The sequence below is a fragment of the Rhea pennata genome, chromosome 18 (assembly GCF_028389875.1).
Source record: "Rhea pennata isolate bPtePen1 chromosome 18, bPtePen1.pri, whole genome shotgun sequence".
Taxonomy (NCBI): Eukaryota; Metazoa; Chordata; class Aves; order Rheiformes; family Rheidae; genus Rhea; species Rhea pennata.
Genome location: NC_084680.1, coordinates 2,816,892 through 2,834,036, shown reverse-complemented (window position 1 = coordinate 2,834,036; position 17,145 = coordinate 2,816,892). Strand labels below are relative to the sequence as shown.

The window sequence follows — 17,145 nt, the reverse complement described above, 5'->3', positions numbered from 1 at the left end:
CAGTTTGGTTCTCTGTCTTAATTACCTGAAGGCAAAAAGGTATTGTGTATTGCTCTGAATTGGTCAAGAGATTGTGCCATGGCCTGTTAGAGTGTGATACTGAGTAAGTAAAAGAGGACAGGGTAAGCTGCATTTTCACAGGATGCTTATATTCAGTAGCATTTACAAAGGTGACGGCTCTTCCTTACATCAGAAAAGCCTCTGTTTTGCTTTTGGATGAAACTGTCTGATGTTCATGTTCTGTCCTTTTAGCTTCAGATGCATATTGCTTGTTGGAGGTCTACAGGAAACTGTGTAAGGATCCCGCGAGCTTTGGTCTAAATTCAAACCTGACTGAGAGTCTGGTGGGAAAACCAAGTATAAAACCCAGGGCAAAGAAGCAGCTGAATAAACAAGAAGTACCACCATCTTCTGGACAGGTTTGTAAACTTCTTCAAAGAGTTACATGTTGCTCCAGATCCCTTCAAACCAAACATTACCTTGTTTTTCAGTCATACTATTTCCTCTGCCTGATACACCTATTTATAGTCCGTTCTCAGGACTATTGCAGCAAACATCTTCCTTACTCCACCCCTTTACTTGTAAGATATGCTTTCCCCTTTGGGTACCTCAGTTCTGCTTTCCTTGAAATATTAGCTTCCTTTGTCTTTGCTGGAAGAACGTCGGCACAAATCCATGTGGCAGAATCCAGTTAACATTGATGGCAGAAGCACCACTTCCCTCATTGTTCATTTGAACTCTGAGCCCTACATGTTGCATTAATTAGGTTTCAAAACTCTGACCTCTTTACTTTTGCTTTTAACTGAGCTTCTGCACATTGGTTTTGCATTGGGAATGCCTCCTTTATTGTATTAGGGGCCTGTAAAATTAAAAGGAGCCCTTTTCCTGATGGTTTGTCTCTGTTTCCGTGCCTCCCACCACATACTCCATGACTGGCCTTCTCCTTCCGTGTATTGCTGTGGCAGAACCTTAAAACCCGGCTGGTGATAGCTTGGGGCTATGTGACTGCTTAAATATCTTCCATTATGACTGATCCTTCTCTCTTAGTGATAAAGAAGATACATGTTTTGCTTTCAAAATGCAGCCATCCCCTTGTTTATGCACCTATGAAAACATAAGTGGAAAACTGGCTTTGTTGATTAACTGGCAAGGCTCGCTGTGGCTGTGTTTCTTTCAAAGTAGTCCTAAATGTGTGTTTAGCTCCTGATGTCAGTAATGCCTTCCATGGTTGGAGTGAAGTACTGTTGATTATAGCTACCTTTTTGGGATTCTCTTATCAAGTGTGTGTAAATGTATTAGTCCATTAGTCCTAGTAAAACACGCAGCTGCTTGGTAGTTTCTGAAGTGCTCTGTGTGCATGGGAATGTTGTATGTTACAACACATTTGAGTGGCTGCTACAGAGATGGGAGAAATAAGTGTTTCAGGCTTGAATTACCTTGTGAACTCATGGGTCATCTTTGTGTTCTGTACAGTCAAATTCATTAGCCAAGTGGTAGTCGGTAAAACCTGGACTGGGACTCAGAAAAACGAGAGTTCTATGCCTGACTTCATGCACAACTCCAAGCTCTCTTTCCCAATGTTTCCTGGTCTACTCTGTGAAGTGGGGCTAATGACACTGTCCTCCTTTACAAGTCCTCTGAGCTCTACTGGCACGAAAATGAGAAAAAAGCTGGATATGATGCTGCTTGCCATTGAATAATCAGGAGTTAAGAACCAGATGCTGCTCCTTTACATCTCTTTGAGCAGAAGCAGCAATGTGGGGGTAGTGTCTTCTAACTACCTCAACACTGAAGGGTCAGCTTGATCCATTATCATACTCTCTGTGCCAGGGCATGTCTGCATGTCTGCCAAGGCCCTTCCAGGAGCCAGTGATGGTTCAGTAGTGCCACAGAGCTCTGAAAGCATGTACCAGCTTCTGGGAGATGCAGCATCATGCAAATGCATCTGTGATGCTTGCAGATCTGAGCAAGTTCATGCAGTCAGCCGAGGTGTATCTACATTGTGCTCCCCAGCATTTCCAGGGCTGAGTTAGCCCCTGCATAGATGGTGGTAGTGTCCTTCAGTCATTCCAAGTGATTCTAGTTCCTAGAGGCAAAACCAAACACTAGAGGTTCTTTAATAACTTCCCTTCTTCATGAATTTAGCTATTGTACTTCTGGGAGCCTCCGAAAGACAAAGTATCCAACTGCAGGAACTTCCCCAGCAGCAGACATTTGAAATAAAAAAAAACAGAATTCAGGCACTATCTATTTTTAAACTTCTGAAGATAACAAGGCTGACATGATTGCTTTGTCTACCTGTTTCTGTCCGACAAGCCCTGTTCCCTGACAATAATTTATATCACTTGTAGCTTAATTTGACAAGGGAGTAGCAGTCTTGAAGATGAATTTCTGTGACTTCATGAAAATTGATGTCTGGGTAGAACAGAGAAGGCCAAGTTAGCATTTCCCCAGGGAAAGGCTGCAAATCTTGTTTTGTGGGGCCAGTTAATCAGTGTCAATTGGCCAGCAAGTGAATTATTAACTCAGAATTAGTCCCATCATGTTCTGCCTCCTGCCCAAGTAGTAGGTGGTTGATGAGGAAGGGTCTAGGGGACATAAAGGGGAAATTAAACCTATTGCAGAGGTGGAAATTGTGATGCAGGTGATAGAGAGCAATTGGATTTGTCATAATAGGTGAATGCAGGGAGGCAAAACACAGGTGTGGTGGAAATCAACCTTCTGTTCTGCTGCTTACAGATCTGTTGTTTTTCTGTAGCAATGCAAAGGGTTTGACATGGAGGCTTCCTGTCCCCCTGAGCCCATCTCCCCGAAGGAGTTCAGTGTGGTCTGTGATAACATGTTGCAAGGCCTTGGGCGCTATCTTCGCTGCCTTGGTGTAGATGTCCGGATTCTGGAGAACGAAGATGACCATAGGAAAGCTGCTGAGGTTAGTCATGTGTGTGTGTTTGTAACTCCCGTCTGTGCTCCTTGGAGAAGGCCTGCTGCTTCATGAGTAAATGCACTAGTTAGTTCCTCACTGCAAAGGCAGCACTGAAAGCAGGTTGGTGGGAAATATCTAGCATATGCTTCCTCCTGTGCCTTTGCTGAGATCCAGTTCTCATGCTGAATCCTAGAAGCTGTGTAATGTAGCAGCTGGTATTCCTCAGTCCCTTCATTAGTGCGGGGCTTTGCCGCTCCATTTCCAGGAGAGAGAAGGCAAACAAACAACGCTTTGCATAGAGTGCTGTGATCTCAAATCTTACTCGTCTCTCTTTGTTTCTGTCATTTTAAGTCAATAAAGAATACAAATGCTATACGTGTGACCTGCGGTCTCCAGTGTCTTGAATGGAGTGCTGGTGCACTTGCAACAGCGACAAAAAAATGCACAAAACCCAGAAAAGCAACCAAAACTCACTTTGGTTTCTAGTGGACTCCAGTTTGGACTTGCTGGGACACTATGTGCCTGTGTTATACCTGGGGCAGTCCAGCTGACACATAATCAAAGGACAGCTGCGCGGCATGGAAGGGAAACTTGCCATAATAAATTACCAGGTGACTTCCTAGCTGGCTGCCACCTTGTGAGATGACTCAAAGGTGATCAACTGCAAATTGCAGTGAAGGATTTGGGAAAGAAAAAGTCTTTAACATACATGGGGACAGCTAACACTGATCTGGACTCCCATAAGCATTTTGACCTTCTGCGTCTCAGAGGAGAGCGACACGTGCTTCTTCATGTCAGACATATTTCTGCTGCACCAGAAATGGAGATATTCAGCCCACACAGAGTGTCGCTATCGAGAGTGCACTGATCACCCGGCCTGGTGCACAGGATGTTTCCTCTTCAGATGTCTACTTGGCCTGAATCCTGGGGAGGCTCTAACTTCTGCAAAAATAATTAATATCTCATTTCTGCCAAACTTGCACAAGTCATTTAAACAAGCTAGCTCTCACTGCCTCTCCCCAGAACCCAGTCTTCTCTTCTCATCCTGATACCTTATCATGCTATGGACAGGATGTTTTACATTGCTTTCTCTATGGTGACCGGACAAACATGCTTTCACTGTCAAAAACCCATGGAGTATTACTGTATTGGAGAGCCTTTGATCTGTGCTTGGATAGCCAAGTATAAAAATGGACCCTTCCCACTCTGCTTTATATCCAACAATCCCGATTTAATAGAAGTTGGATGTTAACCACTGTATATCAGAAAACCAGTAAGTGCTTTAGCGAATGCCAGGAGAAAGATTTGAATCCTGGTCACCAGACACAAGATAGGCAATTCTAGTGTTGTCCCAAAACAATCCCAAATTAGCATCACCTCACCAGGAACATATATATGTGTGCAGAGTTAGTGTTTGTTCGTCACTACTGTAATTTCACTAAAATGATTTATCAATGATATCACATGTCTCCTAGTGCCAAGAACTTCTGAATAGCCTGGCATTTGTTCCTTATTGTTCTCATTACTGGTGGTTGTTAAAGCGACTTCAAGTACTGGAAGGCAGATGGATCGTATCATTCACCTTATATTACTTGAGGGATAACTTAAAAGCCTGAGGGCTGTGTAAGCTGTGCTTGCCCAGCCGTGGATTTTTTTCCCCCTCTGTAATTTATTCAACTAATGCATGTGGCAGTCATAAGAGTAATGCTCATGCACTGGTTTGAGAAATCCCATTCCCAGGCTAAACTTGAAATCTGTTCTGTGTACCGCTCCATGTTGTCCTGCCATTGTTGGCAAAATATCTTGTCTTGGATGATGTTTGTCATGCTAAATTTATTGTGCCAGCTCAGCAACTTCAGATCTGCTGTCCTGTTGGAGAAGGATCTAATCGACATGCCCTGACACCACAAGCCAGTGTATTCCACCTCTTTGCCCACGTTCAGTTGCTGTGAAAAAAAACACCAGCTTACACTCTGCATGTTTACTAGTGCCATTTAATTTACGTCTTGATTGGAGAAGTGACAAATTGAAACTCCTATATCGTAAGAGTAGAGATAGAAAATCATTAAAAATAGAGGAATATTAGAACTTCTTACCAAAACTTTCTTTTCTGTGGTTAAATCTGTAGGCTCACAGCCTATTCTTATACAACCATTTTAGACTTCTCTTCATGAGCACTAACCTCTTTGGGAAGAGCAGCTTTGTGTCCAGCTGTGGGCACCATGTCATTTTGCAGTTCTGTGGGGTGGCAATAATATTTGTAGCATGTATTGCATTTATATCATAGCTGCTGTTGTGCAGTGCACAGAGTTGTTTGGCTAAGCAGCTGTGCAGCTAGAGGCTAAATGCCCAGATGTGCTGGACAAGCTGCCTTACCTGAATTAGAGTGGCCTGTGAATTGAGAGGCAGGGGGTTTTTTGGTGGTTGTTGGTGGTGGTGTTTCTTTTCTTTTTTTCTTTTTTTTTTTTTTTTGGCCATCTGCTTTCTCCAGTCCTGCACCTTGAGTAGAAGGCCCTTCAGCAGTGCTTTTGCTAATGGCCCAGCCTGGAGCCTCCCTCGCTAAGTCTGGCTCCCTGCTATTTAGCAAAATACGGTGGCCTCTTTTGAGAAGGGCTATTTGTGTCTGGCTGTTCTTTGCCAGGGGCTTCCAATTCCATCTCAAGTTGGGTTATTTCCTGCATACACCCATTTCCCAGGGGCTTCTGTTCTCATATTGGTGAAGAATGTGGAGATGTTCTCTCTCAGGCAACATCCTTCTGTGTTTGTAGCTGCTCTTAAACTTGTCCCTGTTGGGGAAAGCTACTCCTTGCATTTGCAGTTATTCCTGTAAAGAACAACTGTTTTATCAATTTAAACATATTTTCTCTTTACTTTAATCATATAATAGGCCTGTTGAGTTTCCAGTCATGTCTACCAGCTTGTCTTCTGCAAATTTGTCTTTGTAGAGAGTCTTAAACCTGTGTTGCGTTTTTTAATGGCTTGTCCTCTTCAGCTTCAAAATCATCATCATCTGTAAGAATAATCTTCATGCTAAGGCAAACTTGGTATCTTTTGAAGTGTGAAAAGATCCAGAAAGTCAGTAGCACTGGTTTCGTTCAGCTCTCATGGTGTAGAAGGTTCCTTTTTAAGGTTATACCCGCTCCCCCAAAACTCCAGGTCAACAAGCAAGTCAGAGAGGAGGACGAGGTTTAGATGGATCTCAGGAGTCAGCCAGAGAAATGTGCACCTGGAACTGAATTGGCCCTGGATTAATTTGGAGCCAGGGGACTCAAAGGGGACTTCCAACACTACAGTGAGTGGAGCTTCATGTGATTTTCCAGTGCGCAGCCTGGATCAGATGCTGTCTATTTTCTTTTTGTTTAAACGTGCCCATGCTGGCTCAGGATCATCCCTGAACCTCTATCTTACAAGGAGGTTGCATCTTTTCCTAGAAAAATACCTTGCAAAAGGCACACTGCAGTTTGCCTCTTCAAGGACATGTAATACTGCCTGATGCACATCAAGCAAGGGCTTGACCACATAAAGCACAGTCTTTCTTTCCCTTAAATTACGAGGCTACAGCCCTATGTTGCTGTTTCTTGAAACTTTCTTTGGACTTAAATCCGCATTCTTTAGGTTGTAAGGAATCCTGCTGCTGGTGCTTGCTTTGAAACAGAGTCTCTCTCTTTTCTTCCCTCTTCAGTTCTTGACCTTTGAGGACTCTTTTGCCCATGAATCACTTGTGTTCGTTGATCTCTGCAAGATTAACGTTAGCTGAACATACAGGCTTCTTAAAGGCTAAATGGTAATCACAAATTCTTAGGTAGGTCTTTTTATTCAGAAGAGCTAAGTCATTTCCAGAGGAAGTTGATATCATCTTTTTGATAGATTGTGAAACTGAGGCCAGTGACCTCTGTGCAGTGTTTGGGATGGAGAACAAGTCCCTGACTCCCACTCCAGCATGCTGCACTGATCGTTTCTTTCCTTTTATCTGTGTTTCTGATCACAGTGTCTCCCAGTTGGTCCTGAAGTTCAGTTACCTCTTTCAAAGGAAGAGAAAGAATTGTGCTCTTTTCTCCAGCATGTGTCCTCTGCAGGTTTCAGTCAGATGTGTGCTATCACATGGCTTTTCTGGCTTTCCTTGCTTCTCTCAGTCATTGTTCCAGAGGTGGAAAAATATGCTGGAACAGTTACTGCTTTTCTCCTTTTTATTTGATGTTCCTTACTTGTCTCTGCAGAGCCGTTCAGATAAGGGGATTTATCAAGCCTGAACTAATTAACCCTGAATGCAGGAAGTCAGAATTGAGTGCTGCAGCTATGAAATCTTCTGCCTTACCCTGAAACGCACATGGGTCTGGAGGAATTTCAGAGCTTTCTTTTCCCTTGTCCCCCACTATGGTGGAGTTTAGCTGATGCCTCACTGGACTTCTCTTGGAGATGTGCCATGAGGCTTGTTTGTTGGCCGGTTGCATATGGGGTGTTCAGTAATCCTAACTACATGGTAGGATTGCATTGAGCAAGGGATATCTCAGCTGTCACTTCAAGATTCCAATTCCTTAAATTTTTTTACTTTACTGAGAGAGGGAGTTAGTTTTGAGAGAAATTCAGTAGTTTTAGCTAAAGGAAGGTGCTTTAGAAATTGTTTCCAGTTCCTATTTTAGTGAAGAATTGGTAGCTGGACCAGTGACTTTGCAAAAGAAAGGAGGAAAAAGGCTACCTGGAAGGTCAAATTAGGAAGAAAATGATTGTTGGATTGGCTAAAAGAGTAGTTTGTGCCTTCAGAGCCTCCTTCTCATTATATGTCTCCATAGGTCAAATGGGTCTTAAGAGAATAGATACCCAGGAGAAAATTTAAGAAAACTCTATTTGTCTTCCAACACTTGGTGTTCCCTGGCTATGCTTGGTGTTGTCAAAGCTGTCTGGGAAGTGCAGCAGGACTCTGATCGCCAGACGTATCCTGCCAGAGTTAGAGAGTGATCCAGAGAAAGCTTCTGAAATTCTGAATCAGAAGAGGGACAGCTGTGACATGCATCTGGAAATAGTGAAAAATGCAAGGGTTTCCAGCAGAATCCAAGCCAGAGAAGAAAAATAACTTCATGCCTACCTCGAGGTGCCACGCTTGTCAGCACTAGCGGAGCAGAAGTGCTGGTTCACATGGGAATCCTCCTCTCACTGTGGCCCTGAAATTACTTTCTTCCTAGAGGAAAGGGTGAAGTGGTGGGAGGCAGAAATGTCATTTAATCATACGAAAATCAGTCACACTTTTGTCTTTCTGAAGAATTGCAGTTCCAAATTTAGTATCTTCTTTTGGCACCAAACCATTCAAAAATGTCTCTTACTGTGTTGCGAAGGTCAGAAGCATGGGTGATGAGTCCCCTGATAATTCTTTGCAGACCTTTCACTTGAAGGAGAAGATCTCTGGTAAAAGCACAAGATTGCAAGTCATGAGATGATAAACTCCTTTGGAGACTTCCTTTGTGGACTGGAAAGTGCGCATGATTTCTGTATGCCTGTTCCTGGTTTGCAGGAAAATAGTACTACATTATCTTTAAGGGTTGAACTGAACATCACTTTCTTAATGTCCGCGAAGCTTACAGGCACATTCAATGATACGTTTTTTTGCTGGAATTGTCTGCTTAAGGTAATTTCCTTTTTCCCCTGTGTATTGCTGAGCAAGCAGTACTGCTTGCTTCTTTGTGAGCCAGATTAGGGAAGCAGAAATAGCTTGCCCTAAAGAGGAAAAAAACCCCTCTAAAACTAAAAAAAATGCTTTTTGATAGGATTTTTTCTTGTTGATATCTTTTTTGATAGGATCAATTTCTTAGTCCATCTGCAGTGCAGATGCACAAGTAGTTGTTCCAGCATGTGTGTAGTGAGAGAGCAATACCTCAAGCTGCTGTTGCTGTCAGAAACATACTGTTGAACTAGACCCAGATACTCTTGCCATAGTGTATGTCAATACTGGGAAGAAGGACTCTATGTCTCCAGTTCATATTCCCTGTGTTTTAACTGGAAGGAAAGCTTGAATTCACTGGTAACTTCAGCCCATGTTAATTAATGATTTTTACTGTTTCTTTTTTCCAGATTGCCCGACAGGAAGGAAGGGTCATTTTAACCTCTGGACTCCCATATCAGACTGTAAGTGCTTAGAACTTCTGGTATTTCTCTGGCACTGTGTCACTGCATGGTCTGGGACATGCAGTGTAGAGAAGAGGAAAAGCCAGATGTGAAAGAACAGCTGGCTTGGCTTTTTTGTCCATCTTCTGCACTGAAGACTACAAAAAGGGTCTTGTGAGGTTTGCTCTTGTTCTGAACAGCCAAAGGTTGGGTTGAAGTTTCATTTAGGCTTGATACTTCATCAGCAGAGAGAGCAATTGACCTCTATGTCAAAAAATTCAAGCCAGAGTGTTTCTGTATAGCCCTACCAGCAAGCAAAATGCAACTCACTTCCCATGCATTTTATCACAAAGATTCTTGTTTGCTGACCGGTTCCATACTGACAGAGCACTCTGCTGTTTTTCGATACTTAAAGACTTTTGTTGGAGCTCAGAAGAGAGGCAGTTGAAGCCACCAAGCATGAGACCAGGTGGAAGGCTGAGTTGCTCTACAGACACACAAAAAACAAAGCAAAACCCAACCTTACGCTCAGCACCAGACATTCAGAGCCTTTTGTGAAGCATACTGCAAAGCAGAGTGTTGGTGGGAATATCCTGAACCTGTCAAGTCAGTGGCTACAGTGTCATGATGCCTGCTGCAAGTGCCCTCTGCTGTTGCCCAAAAATTCATCTGGAGAAGTGAAATTATTCAGCATTACATGCATAAGGCAGAGTGCAGGACTTCATTTCAAACTATAGATACAAAAGATCCCAACTATTCATATAGTTATGTGGAGCATTTGCAGAACTTTCCTAGTTTATAGCTGAACATTCAGGAAAATTACCCACATGATGAGATACTGTGAGGCAAGTGGAGCCATGCCATGTTACAGGTTCCTTATCCAGACTGTGGTTGATAGCATCTACAGCTGATGCTGTAGGTATTTCAGAATCTGGCATAATCTTGCTTGGCAAAGCTCTAACTCCAAAGCACTGAGTAGAAATTGCAAAAGGAAAATAATTGCTTCCCAGGGTGCAATATTGTCCTGGGAAATGTCTGGTTTCCTTTGTTCACTTGCCTTTGTATGCCTTACATGCGGACAGAATGGCTCTGCCAGCCTCTTTACTTGCATTTAGTTGATCCCAGCTCACTGTCAGTTTTTATCACATTCATAAAGATGTGTCTGGACACTTCCCAGTGAGCATTCCCAGATACAGACATCTGCGCTAAATGTGGAGCAAACATTGAGGGAGTGTCCACATCAACCACTTCAAAGTCATTAGCCATCTATTAATTCCAGGTAAAAAAAAAGTGTATAAACTTGAAGGGCTGAAGTGGTAAAACTGTCATTAGACACGTCTCCTTGATTGCGCTTTTGCAAACAGTGTGTGATCTGGCCAGGTTTCATGTGAAAGCTATGATTAAATTCAGTTTCCTCTTGCTATCACTGTTAGCACCACACACCATTGAATAATAAGTTAAAGGAAACTTAGACTATCATGTATGATATATTGAACATTATTCCTCTTCAGCAGTCGCAAAGCTATTTGCAATGGTGGCGAAGTGTTAAATGACCTATTGTGTTCATTAGATCAAACTTCAGTCTGTAAAGATATATTAACTCCAAATGTTACTTGTTATTAAAACCAAACAAAATGCATTAGAAAAATAAAGAAAAAAGAAAACATCATTATGCATGGAGTGCCTTATTTATTTTTTTGTTTATGATTTATCTTTTGAAGCTGCAGTCCCAGGTAGGAGAAGGAAGATGTTTCTCTGTGAACTGCTCAGAAAAGGCAAAAGAACAGGCCCTGCAGGTTCTGAAGCACTTCAATGTTCAAGTAACCTTGGCCGATATCTTCAGTCGCTGCCAGGTAGGTCTAGCCTTTTCTGAATTAAAGCCAGTGCTCACTAGCTGTTCCTTGCACAACAGACACCATTTCAGCTTTTTATGTTTTGCCTTCAGTGGTTTGTTCTTGGTTGCCAATATTTCTTCTCGGACTTTGGCAATGTCTTGCAAAGCTGTGAGAGGTTTTTGAGTGTGCTAATATCATTCATGGGTGCTCATGACTAAGTCAAACAGAACAAGCACTGCATATGCAACTTGCTAGAAACTGTGCTGATTTTCAGATCTTCGGTACTTGGCATGTTTTTTGGCATTGACTATCATGATTATATTTTTCTTGTGCCTGCATTCTCTGTCTAGGACACATGGTGTTTTAATTATAAACCAAGTATAATTATAGCTCTATGATTCTGATAACACTTAATTATTTTAATAGGGGGATTTTTTTCAAGGTCTTATTTTTTTCAAGGAACTATTTGGTTAATTCATGTCCATGCTAGCTGATGATTCCAGATTGTTTGGCATTGGATATCTGTGGATTGTTTTTTAAGAAGAAATCCTGATTTTGTTAGCTCAAATCTGCTCCATGTCTTCCAAGTTTCACTGTTGTATGTGTTAACAGTAACACACTGAAACTTATCCCTTCAAAAGTAGTAATATAAACCAACTTCCAACTTCAACATTTCTCATCTTACCAGTGTTTAAAGAAAGAAAAGGGAAAAAATGCTAATCTAGCTAGAAAAAGAGCTTTCTCTTATGAGTAAACACGCCAGCAGAGCACTTCAGTAAAGTCTGGCCCAGTGCCTTTTAGTAGACAGCTAACAGGGTCTTCTGGCTTGCTGGAACTGTATGAATGTTGTAGAAATGACTATTGAGCAAATGCAACAGAGTGTGTTTTTCTAGGACTTTGCTTGTATCTGATGTTAGAAGTTGATAGAACCGTGTCTGTAACTTGTACAGAACATGAGAGTTGTCCAACTGTTCAGGTTGTCTAAAGGGTAAGAATGGCATAGCACCATGCAGATGGAGTAGAATAATATGGATTCATCTTTTGATCTTCAGGATAAATGATGTAAGATAGCACGTTCAGTCTTGTAGTTTTGTTGTGTAGTGATGCACTGGCTTATTTATTATTATTAAAAAAATCTTATAACAAACTTGGTAGATTCTCTGATTCCCTGAGAGTCCATCAAATGGTAGTGTTCTCCCCCATGGCTGTTTGAGAGGCTGTGAGAATAAGTGCATGTGAAAAAAAAAATACGTTGAAGAAAAATGTGTGCTATCTATAATAAATGCAAAAGACGGTGCAACATGGAACATAAAACCAACCCTGTTCTCATGATCTGGAGTCTGAAACTGCTTAACTATACAGCTTTTTAGTACGTGCGGTCTCAGTTTACAATATAAAAAGGGATAATTAATCTGGCTAGGAATATATACTAAGCATTCCTCTTACTTCCAGGAGAAGTGTCTTTCCTGTAAATTGTGGTAGTAGAGCAGCTGCATGTTTTAGACCGCTACACATGGGAAGATGCTATTATATGTCCAACTGTTCTGCGTTCTGAAGCATGCATCTACCTACATTTAAGGCTTTGGCATTTGGGGATTTTGTTCAGCTGTCTGCTACGTATTGCACCACAAGTTTCACTGATATGATACTGCTGCTCTCAAGGAGAATCCCAGGGTTTCTGCAGCTTTATATTCCTAGCAGGCATACAGCTAGTTGCACAAGAGTGCTCTGCACCTGCAGTTCTTGGGAAATATATGTGTGAAGAGGGGAGCTGCAGTCAGTAAATTGAAAAGGATCATAGTACATTACTATAAAGAGTATTAGCTGCCCACATTGAAAAAATGGCAAATTTCTCCCTTTAAAAGGATGCTCTGGGACCTCTGCAGCCCACACGACTTCGTTTGCGAGTTCTTTCCAAAACATCCTAATTCTCTGCAGACTTAGTGAAGCTGATTGGACTTAGTCAGGATGGAGGACTAACTAGATCCTTCCCTTCATGCTGCTCCTCTAATCTTTGCAAACTGATCTGAGATCTGCCAGCAACTTGCAGAAATCTCTGTTGCTAATGGGCAACCAAGGAGTTGGTCTGTCCCTGTGGCCTGGGAATTCCGATTGCATGGCTAAGCTTCCAGAAGCATGTAGGTGCTCAGCAGCATGGGGGGCCCAGGCAGTACTGATTTGAAAGCTTGGCCATCCTTGCCTTCATGGAGCTCAGCGGAACAGGCTGAACTGCAGCCCTGTCGGTGAAAGATGGCTCCATTCTGCTGCCGGAGCACTGGAGACTCGTTATCAGCCGTGATCATCCATTGTAGATAAGCGTTTTTCTGTGTGTCACAGGAAGCACTGTGGCATCCTGCCTGACTCACTCTGTCTCATGGAGCAAGGGCTTGTTTTGTCTCTTGGGCTTATATTCTGTAAATGATTTGAGTGACTATGTCAGCAAATATTGTTACTGTAACAATTAATGCATGTAACACAGAACACATGGTAAAAATAGGTCCCAATTCAATGTTGGACCCAAGATAGCTATAAAATATGTTTCCTTTATCAGCACCCTCAGCAGGGATGGATGGCCTCTCTTTTGCAGATGCAAAGAATGGACTTGCTTTGTAAACCTGCCAAAATATTGAACCTTTTTTTCTGTTGAAACAATGGCAAGTACTGGCTACTTCTGTCTCATTCCTCACTGCAAATGCAAAGAGAAGATCACCTGCGTGCTGCTTTCCTCACTTCTGCTTTGACGTGTACTGGGCTTCTGCTTGATTGTTTTGGTCAAACGCTCTGACACTGGCGGCTGCTGTCAGTTATGGCCTTCCATAAATGACTATTGCATGTGTTTCTCAAGTGTTGCATCTTAAGGACTCTGTGATCATCATGGAGAAGTCACCTGTGCATAGCACCTTTAGCTAGGCTTGGTATTGCCTTCGGTGGGCAATGGTTTAGGGGGTCTGAATGGAGGTAAAACAAATTCTGTCTTTCATGGACGTGCAAAGAGCCCCCAGGAAGCTATATGCTTCCTAGCCTTAAAATCTTTGTGATAAACCCATTTCCTCTATCTATTTGAAATGCAAACATCTTTTATCTGTCACCTCTGCCCACATTTGGATGTCTTATATACAGCTTTTTTTCTTCTCAAATATCCCCAGATAGCACCTTCAGAAATGTGTGAATGTGAAAAGCATACTGGAGATGTTTCTTAAATGATAAATGCAGCACATGGGTCCCTGATACTATTCCGTAAGATCTTTGTGAAGTTGTCAGGGGCTGTAGTAAGCATCTGTAGGGTCACTACCAAATTACCTTGAGTGGAAGACAGGCTCTCTGATCCTGCCAGCTTAGAGGAAGTTTATTTGGACACTAAAGAAAGTGTCTTACTGAACTGCTACAGTTATGTATACAAACATTTGACAAGTAAGGCATTTTAAATGCGGTTTAATGTTTGGCAGTTCTCTCAGCTCTGTAAAATCAGTGATAAGATTGTCTCCCAATGCTACCGTGATGTGGCACCCACCTGCACTCCGATTGCCAGGATCTATGCACAGGACACACATAATGGCCGTGGCAGCTGAGCTATGAACTCGTAGCAGGGCAGCAAAGGACAGGAACTCAATTTCAGCCTAGTAAAGAAATTCTTGAAAATTAACTTTTATTAGGAAATGTTGCCCAGATGACCGACTTGGTCTTTCTATCTGTCGTTTTGGTACTGGCTTGGAACATTGAACTTTGAAGTTCTATCTAAACATGAGAGAAGCAGATGTAGATAACCATTTATTGACCTTATAGTGTGGCTAATGTATCTTCATTTCTTGCTGTCTTTCTCAGTGAGCCGGAGGTATTGCAGACTTTGACTTCCTTTGGCAAAGGTATGATATCTGGCCTAGTGGGGTTCTTGTCAGTGAAAAACCACTTGTGTCAAGGGAGATAATTCCGGAAGGGGAATAGAAGCCCTCAGTTGTAATGCCATCGTGTGCAATATCGTCAGGGCGAAATCACAGTTTGAATGGTGATAAATCGAGGGGATAGATAGTGCAAGTTGTTAGCTTTAAATCTTTATATCGCAAGTGTTTGTCACAACAGTTCGAAGGGAAAATGGCGTCTTCTGTGTTGCAGAAGATAGCCAGTAAATTCCTCCTGTTATATAAGAACCTTGTCGTTAAAAGTTTATAACTCTGCTCTAAAATTCTTGCTGGTTTGAGATTCTGCAGACAGATTTGGAGCCTGGAGGGCCTGTCCGTCTTCAGAAAAGCTGAGTTCTGCTTTGCTAGAAGCAGTAAGCTGCTAGTTAGCTGAACGTTGAGAGCCAGGAGCTTTGCCTTTCCACCAAACATGGGAAACGTCAGCTCCTCGCCTGCCCAGCCTGAGCTTGGTCAGCAGGTCCTGCTGCGTGGCCGTGGCCACGTCCTTTCCTCTTTCCTTTCCCACCCCCTGATTGACTTGACCCTTTAGCTTCTGAGCTGTACAAGGCATGGACTCTATTTGAACAAAACCTAGTGCACTGGGAGTTTTACCCTAGGTGAGGTTTCAAGGCATTCCTGCAAGAAGGGAAGATTGTAATTATATCCTCTGCAAAAATGAATGTGCAGGAAAAAAATCTCTTTGGCCCCAGCTGCAGTTTCTGCAGCCGAGCTGCCCTGCATTTATTATCGGATTATCAGTAAATTCGAATAGGTTGTCTCTTTCGCTTCACTGAAAGCTCTGATCCTAAATAAGCAAATTACATCACCTATTCTGATGTCCTGTTTAACTTATGACCTCAGCCTGAGCTCTGCAGGATGTGAGAGATAGCTGCTTTATTTCATTGTCTGGAGATCTGATACCTTTTTTTTTCTCCCCCTTCCCTGCTCTTTATGTTTCAAAGCGACTCACCCCTGCCTTTTAGAAAGGTGTTAGCATGGGATTAGGAGTAGGCGGGGGGGGGGGGGGGGGGGGAGGAGAGAGGAAACCACCATTTTTTGAAATTAGGTGCAAAAGTGTTATAACAGTTGCAGCGAATGTTTCTGGTTTTGTGCGGTTAAGGTAACGAATTTCATTGCTGCAAATCTCATCATGCGCAAACTGATTTACACAGAGCAAACCTAGTATGGAGCAATCCATTTAGCAGGGACAAAGAAAAAGGCCTTATGATTAGATGAAAAACCCTGTGCTTAGGGCACTTTGTGAGAACCTTTGAAGCCAGCCTGGGAACTCTGGCAATATTAGTCGATAATTAGTAATATAGATCCTTCAAGCTGTCGTTTAGGTTGAAAATGTGCATGTCTCTCATGAGCCTCTGTCACACCAATCTGATCAGCAGGCTTTTTTGTTCCTTTTATGTGGGCTGCTCTGTCGGTCCAAATGATGATGAGAACTCCCAGACATCTTCTTTCTCACTAACTTGTGAGCCAAATAGCTATCTCCCTGCTCTATCGTGTCGTGGAAGTGGGACCAAGCAATTTCATTTTGTGGTCACCTTTCTTGTCTTGGTCAACAGTCTTTTTATTATTTTAAATACAACAGTTGGCCTTCCTAATATGCAGTAAATTGAAAGGCTAAATATTTCATAGAATACTTCTTCATTAAGAGACAGCAAGAGAGTTGCTTAGGATAAAAAGCATCTCAAACTGAAATGGGACTGAGAAGATCATCGCAGAATTTAGAAAACGTCAGTTCTCAGAGCCCACATTTCAGCTTTGGGTTGCCTTCCACTTCAGTAATATTGGAGCTCTATTTACTTCTCGGCCTGAAATCTTTTTGGAAAGGCTGTGTCACCATCTAAACGAGGAGTTAAAGAAGGGTCATGTGCACTGGCTTTTACCTATTTGAGAATGCTGAGAAAGAGAATATTGTTTTAAAACCCTCTGTGGTTTAATAAAAGGTTCATCCATAGGATGCAATTTGTCAGCACCTACAGGTCAGGAGAACCTATGATTAACAGCATCCGTGGTTTCCCCCGATGTGTGTTAGCTGCTTATTCCTGCGCAGCCCTTAGCCCCAAATGAGAAGGCAGCCCTGTGCCTGCCCACTATGTAGGCTGTGATTTCTTGCTTCGGGAGTGTGATTGTTCAACACAAAGGGTAAGGCCCTCTTAATCTTTTTGTTTATCCTGGGCCTGGCAATTTAGATGTAATCTGCAACTTGTACTGCTCAGATTCTGGCCGGGAAGCACAGCTGGTATTATTCTGTCTTTAGAGACATTGTTGAAGGAGTGAATTGACCTCAAAAGGTACTTGTTCCTGGAACCATCTGAATGTGAGCATTCAGTTGTGAATATACCTAACCCTGAAATAGCAGCTTTTCATTCAGAGAACTGTC

The 17,145-nt window shown here is 42.4% G+C and overlaps 1 protein-coding gene across 13 annotated transcripts in view; it reads left to right on the top strand.

Annotated features, from left to right (window-relative positions):
- Positions 1–17,145, top strand: part of EXD3 (exonuclease 3'-5' domain containing 3) — a 323,998-nt gene that overhangs the window by 148,946 nt on the left and 157,907 nt on the right. For 12 of the 13 annotated variants that reach the window (XM_062591068.1, XM_062591067.1, XM_062591070.1 and 9 more), the window contains 4 exons: positions 253–419; positions 2,759–2,929; positions 8,987–9,040; positions 10,741–10,872. In XM_062591068.1, coding sequence (XP_062447052.1) covers positions 253–419; positions 2,759–2,929; positions 8,987–9,040; positions 10,741–10,872 — 524 coding nt within the window. Of the gene's footprint in view, positions 1–252; positions 420–2,758; positions 2,930–8,986; positions 9,041–10,740; positions 10,873–14,676; positions 14,718–17,145 lie in introns of all 13 variants that reach the window. The other variant, XM_062591079.1, reaches the window with a different exon arrangement.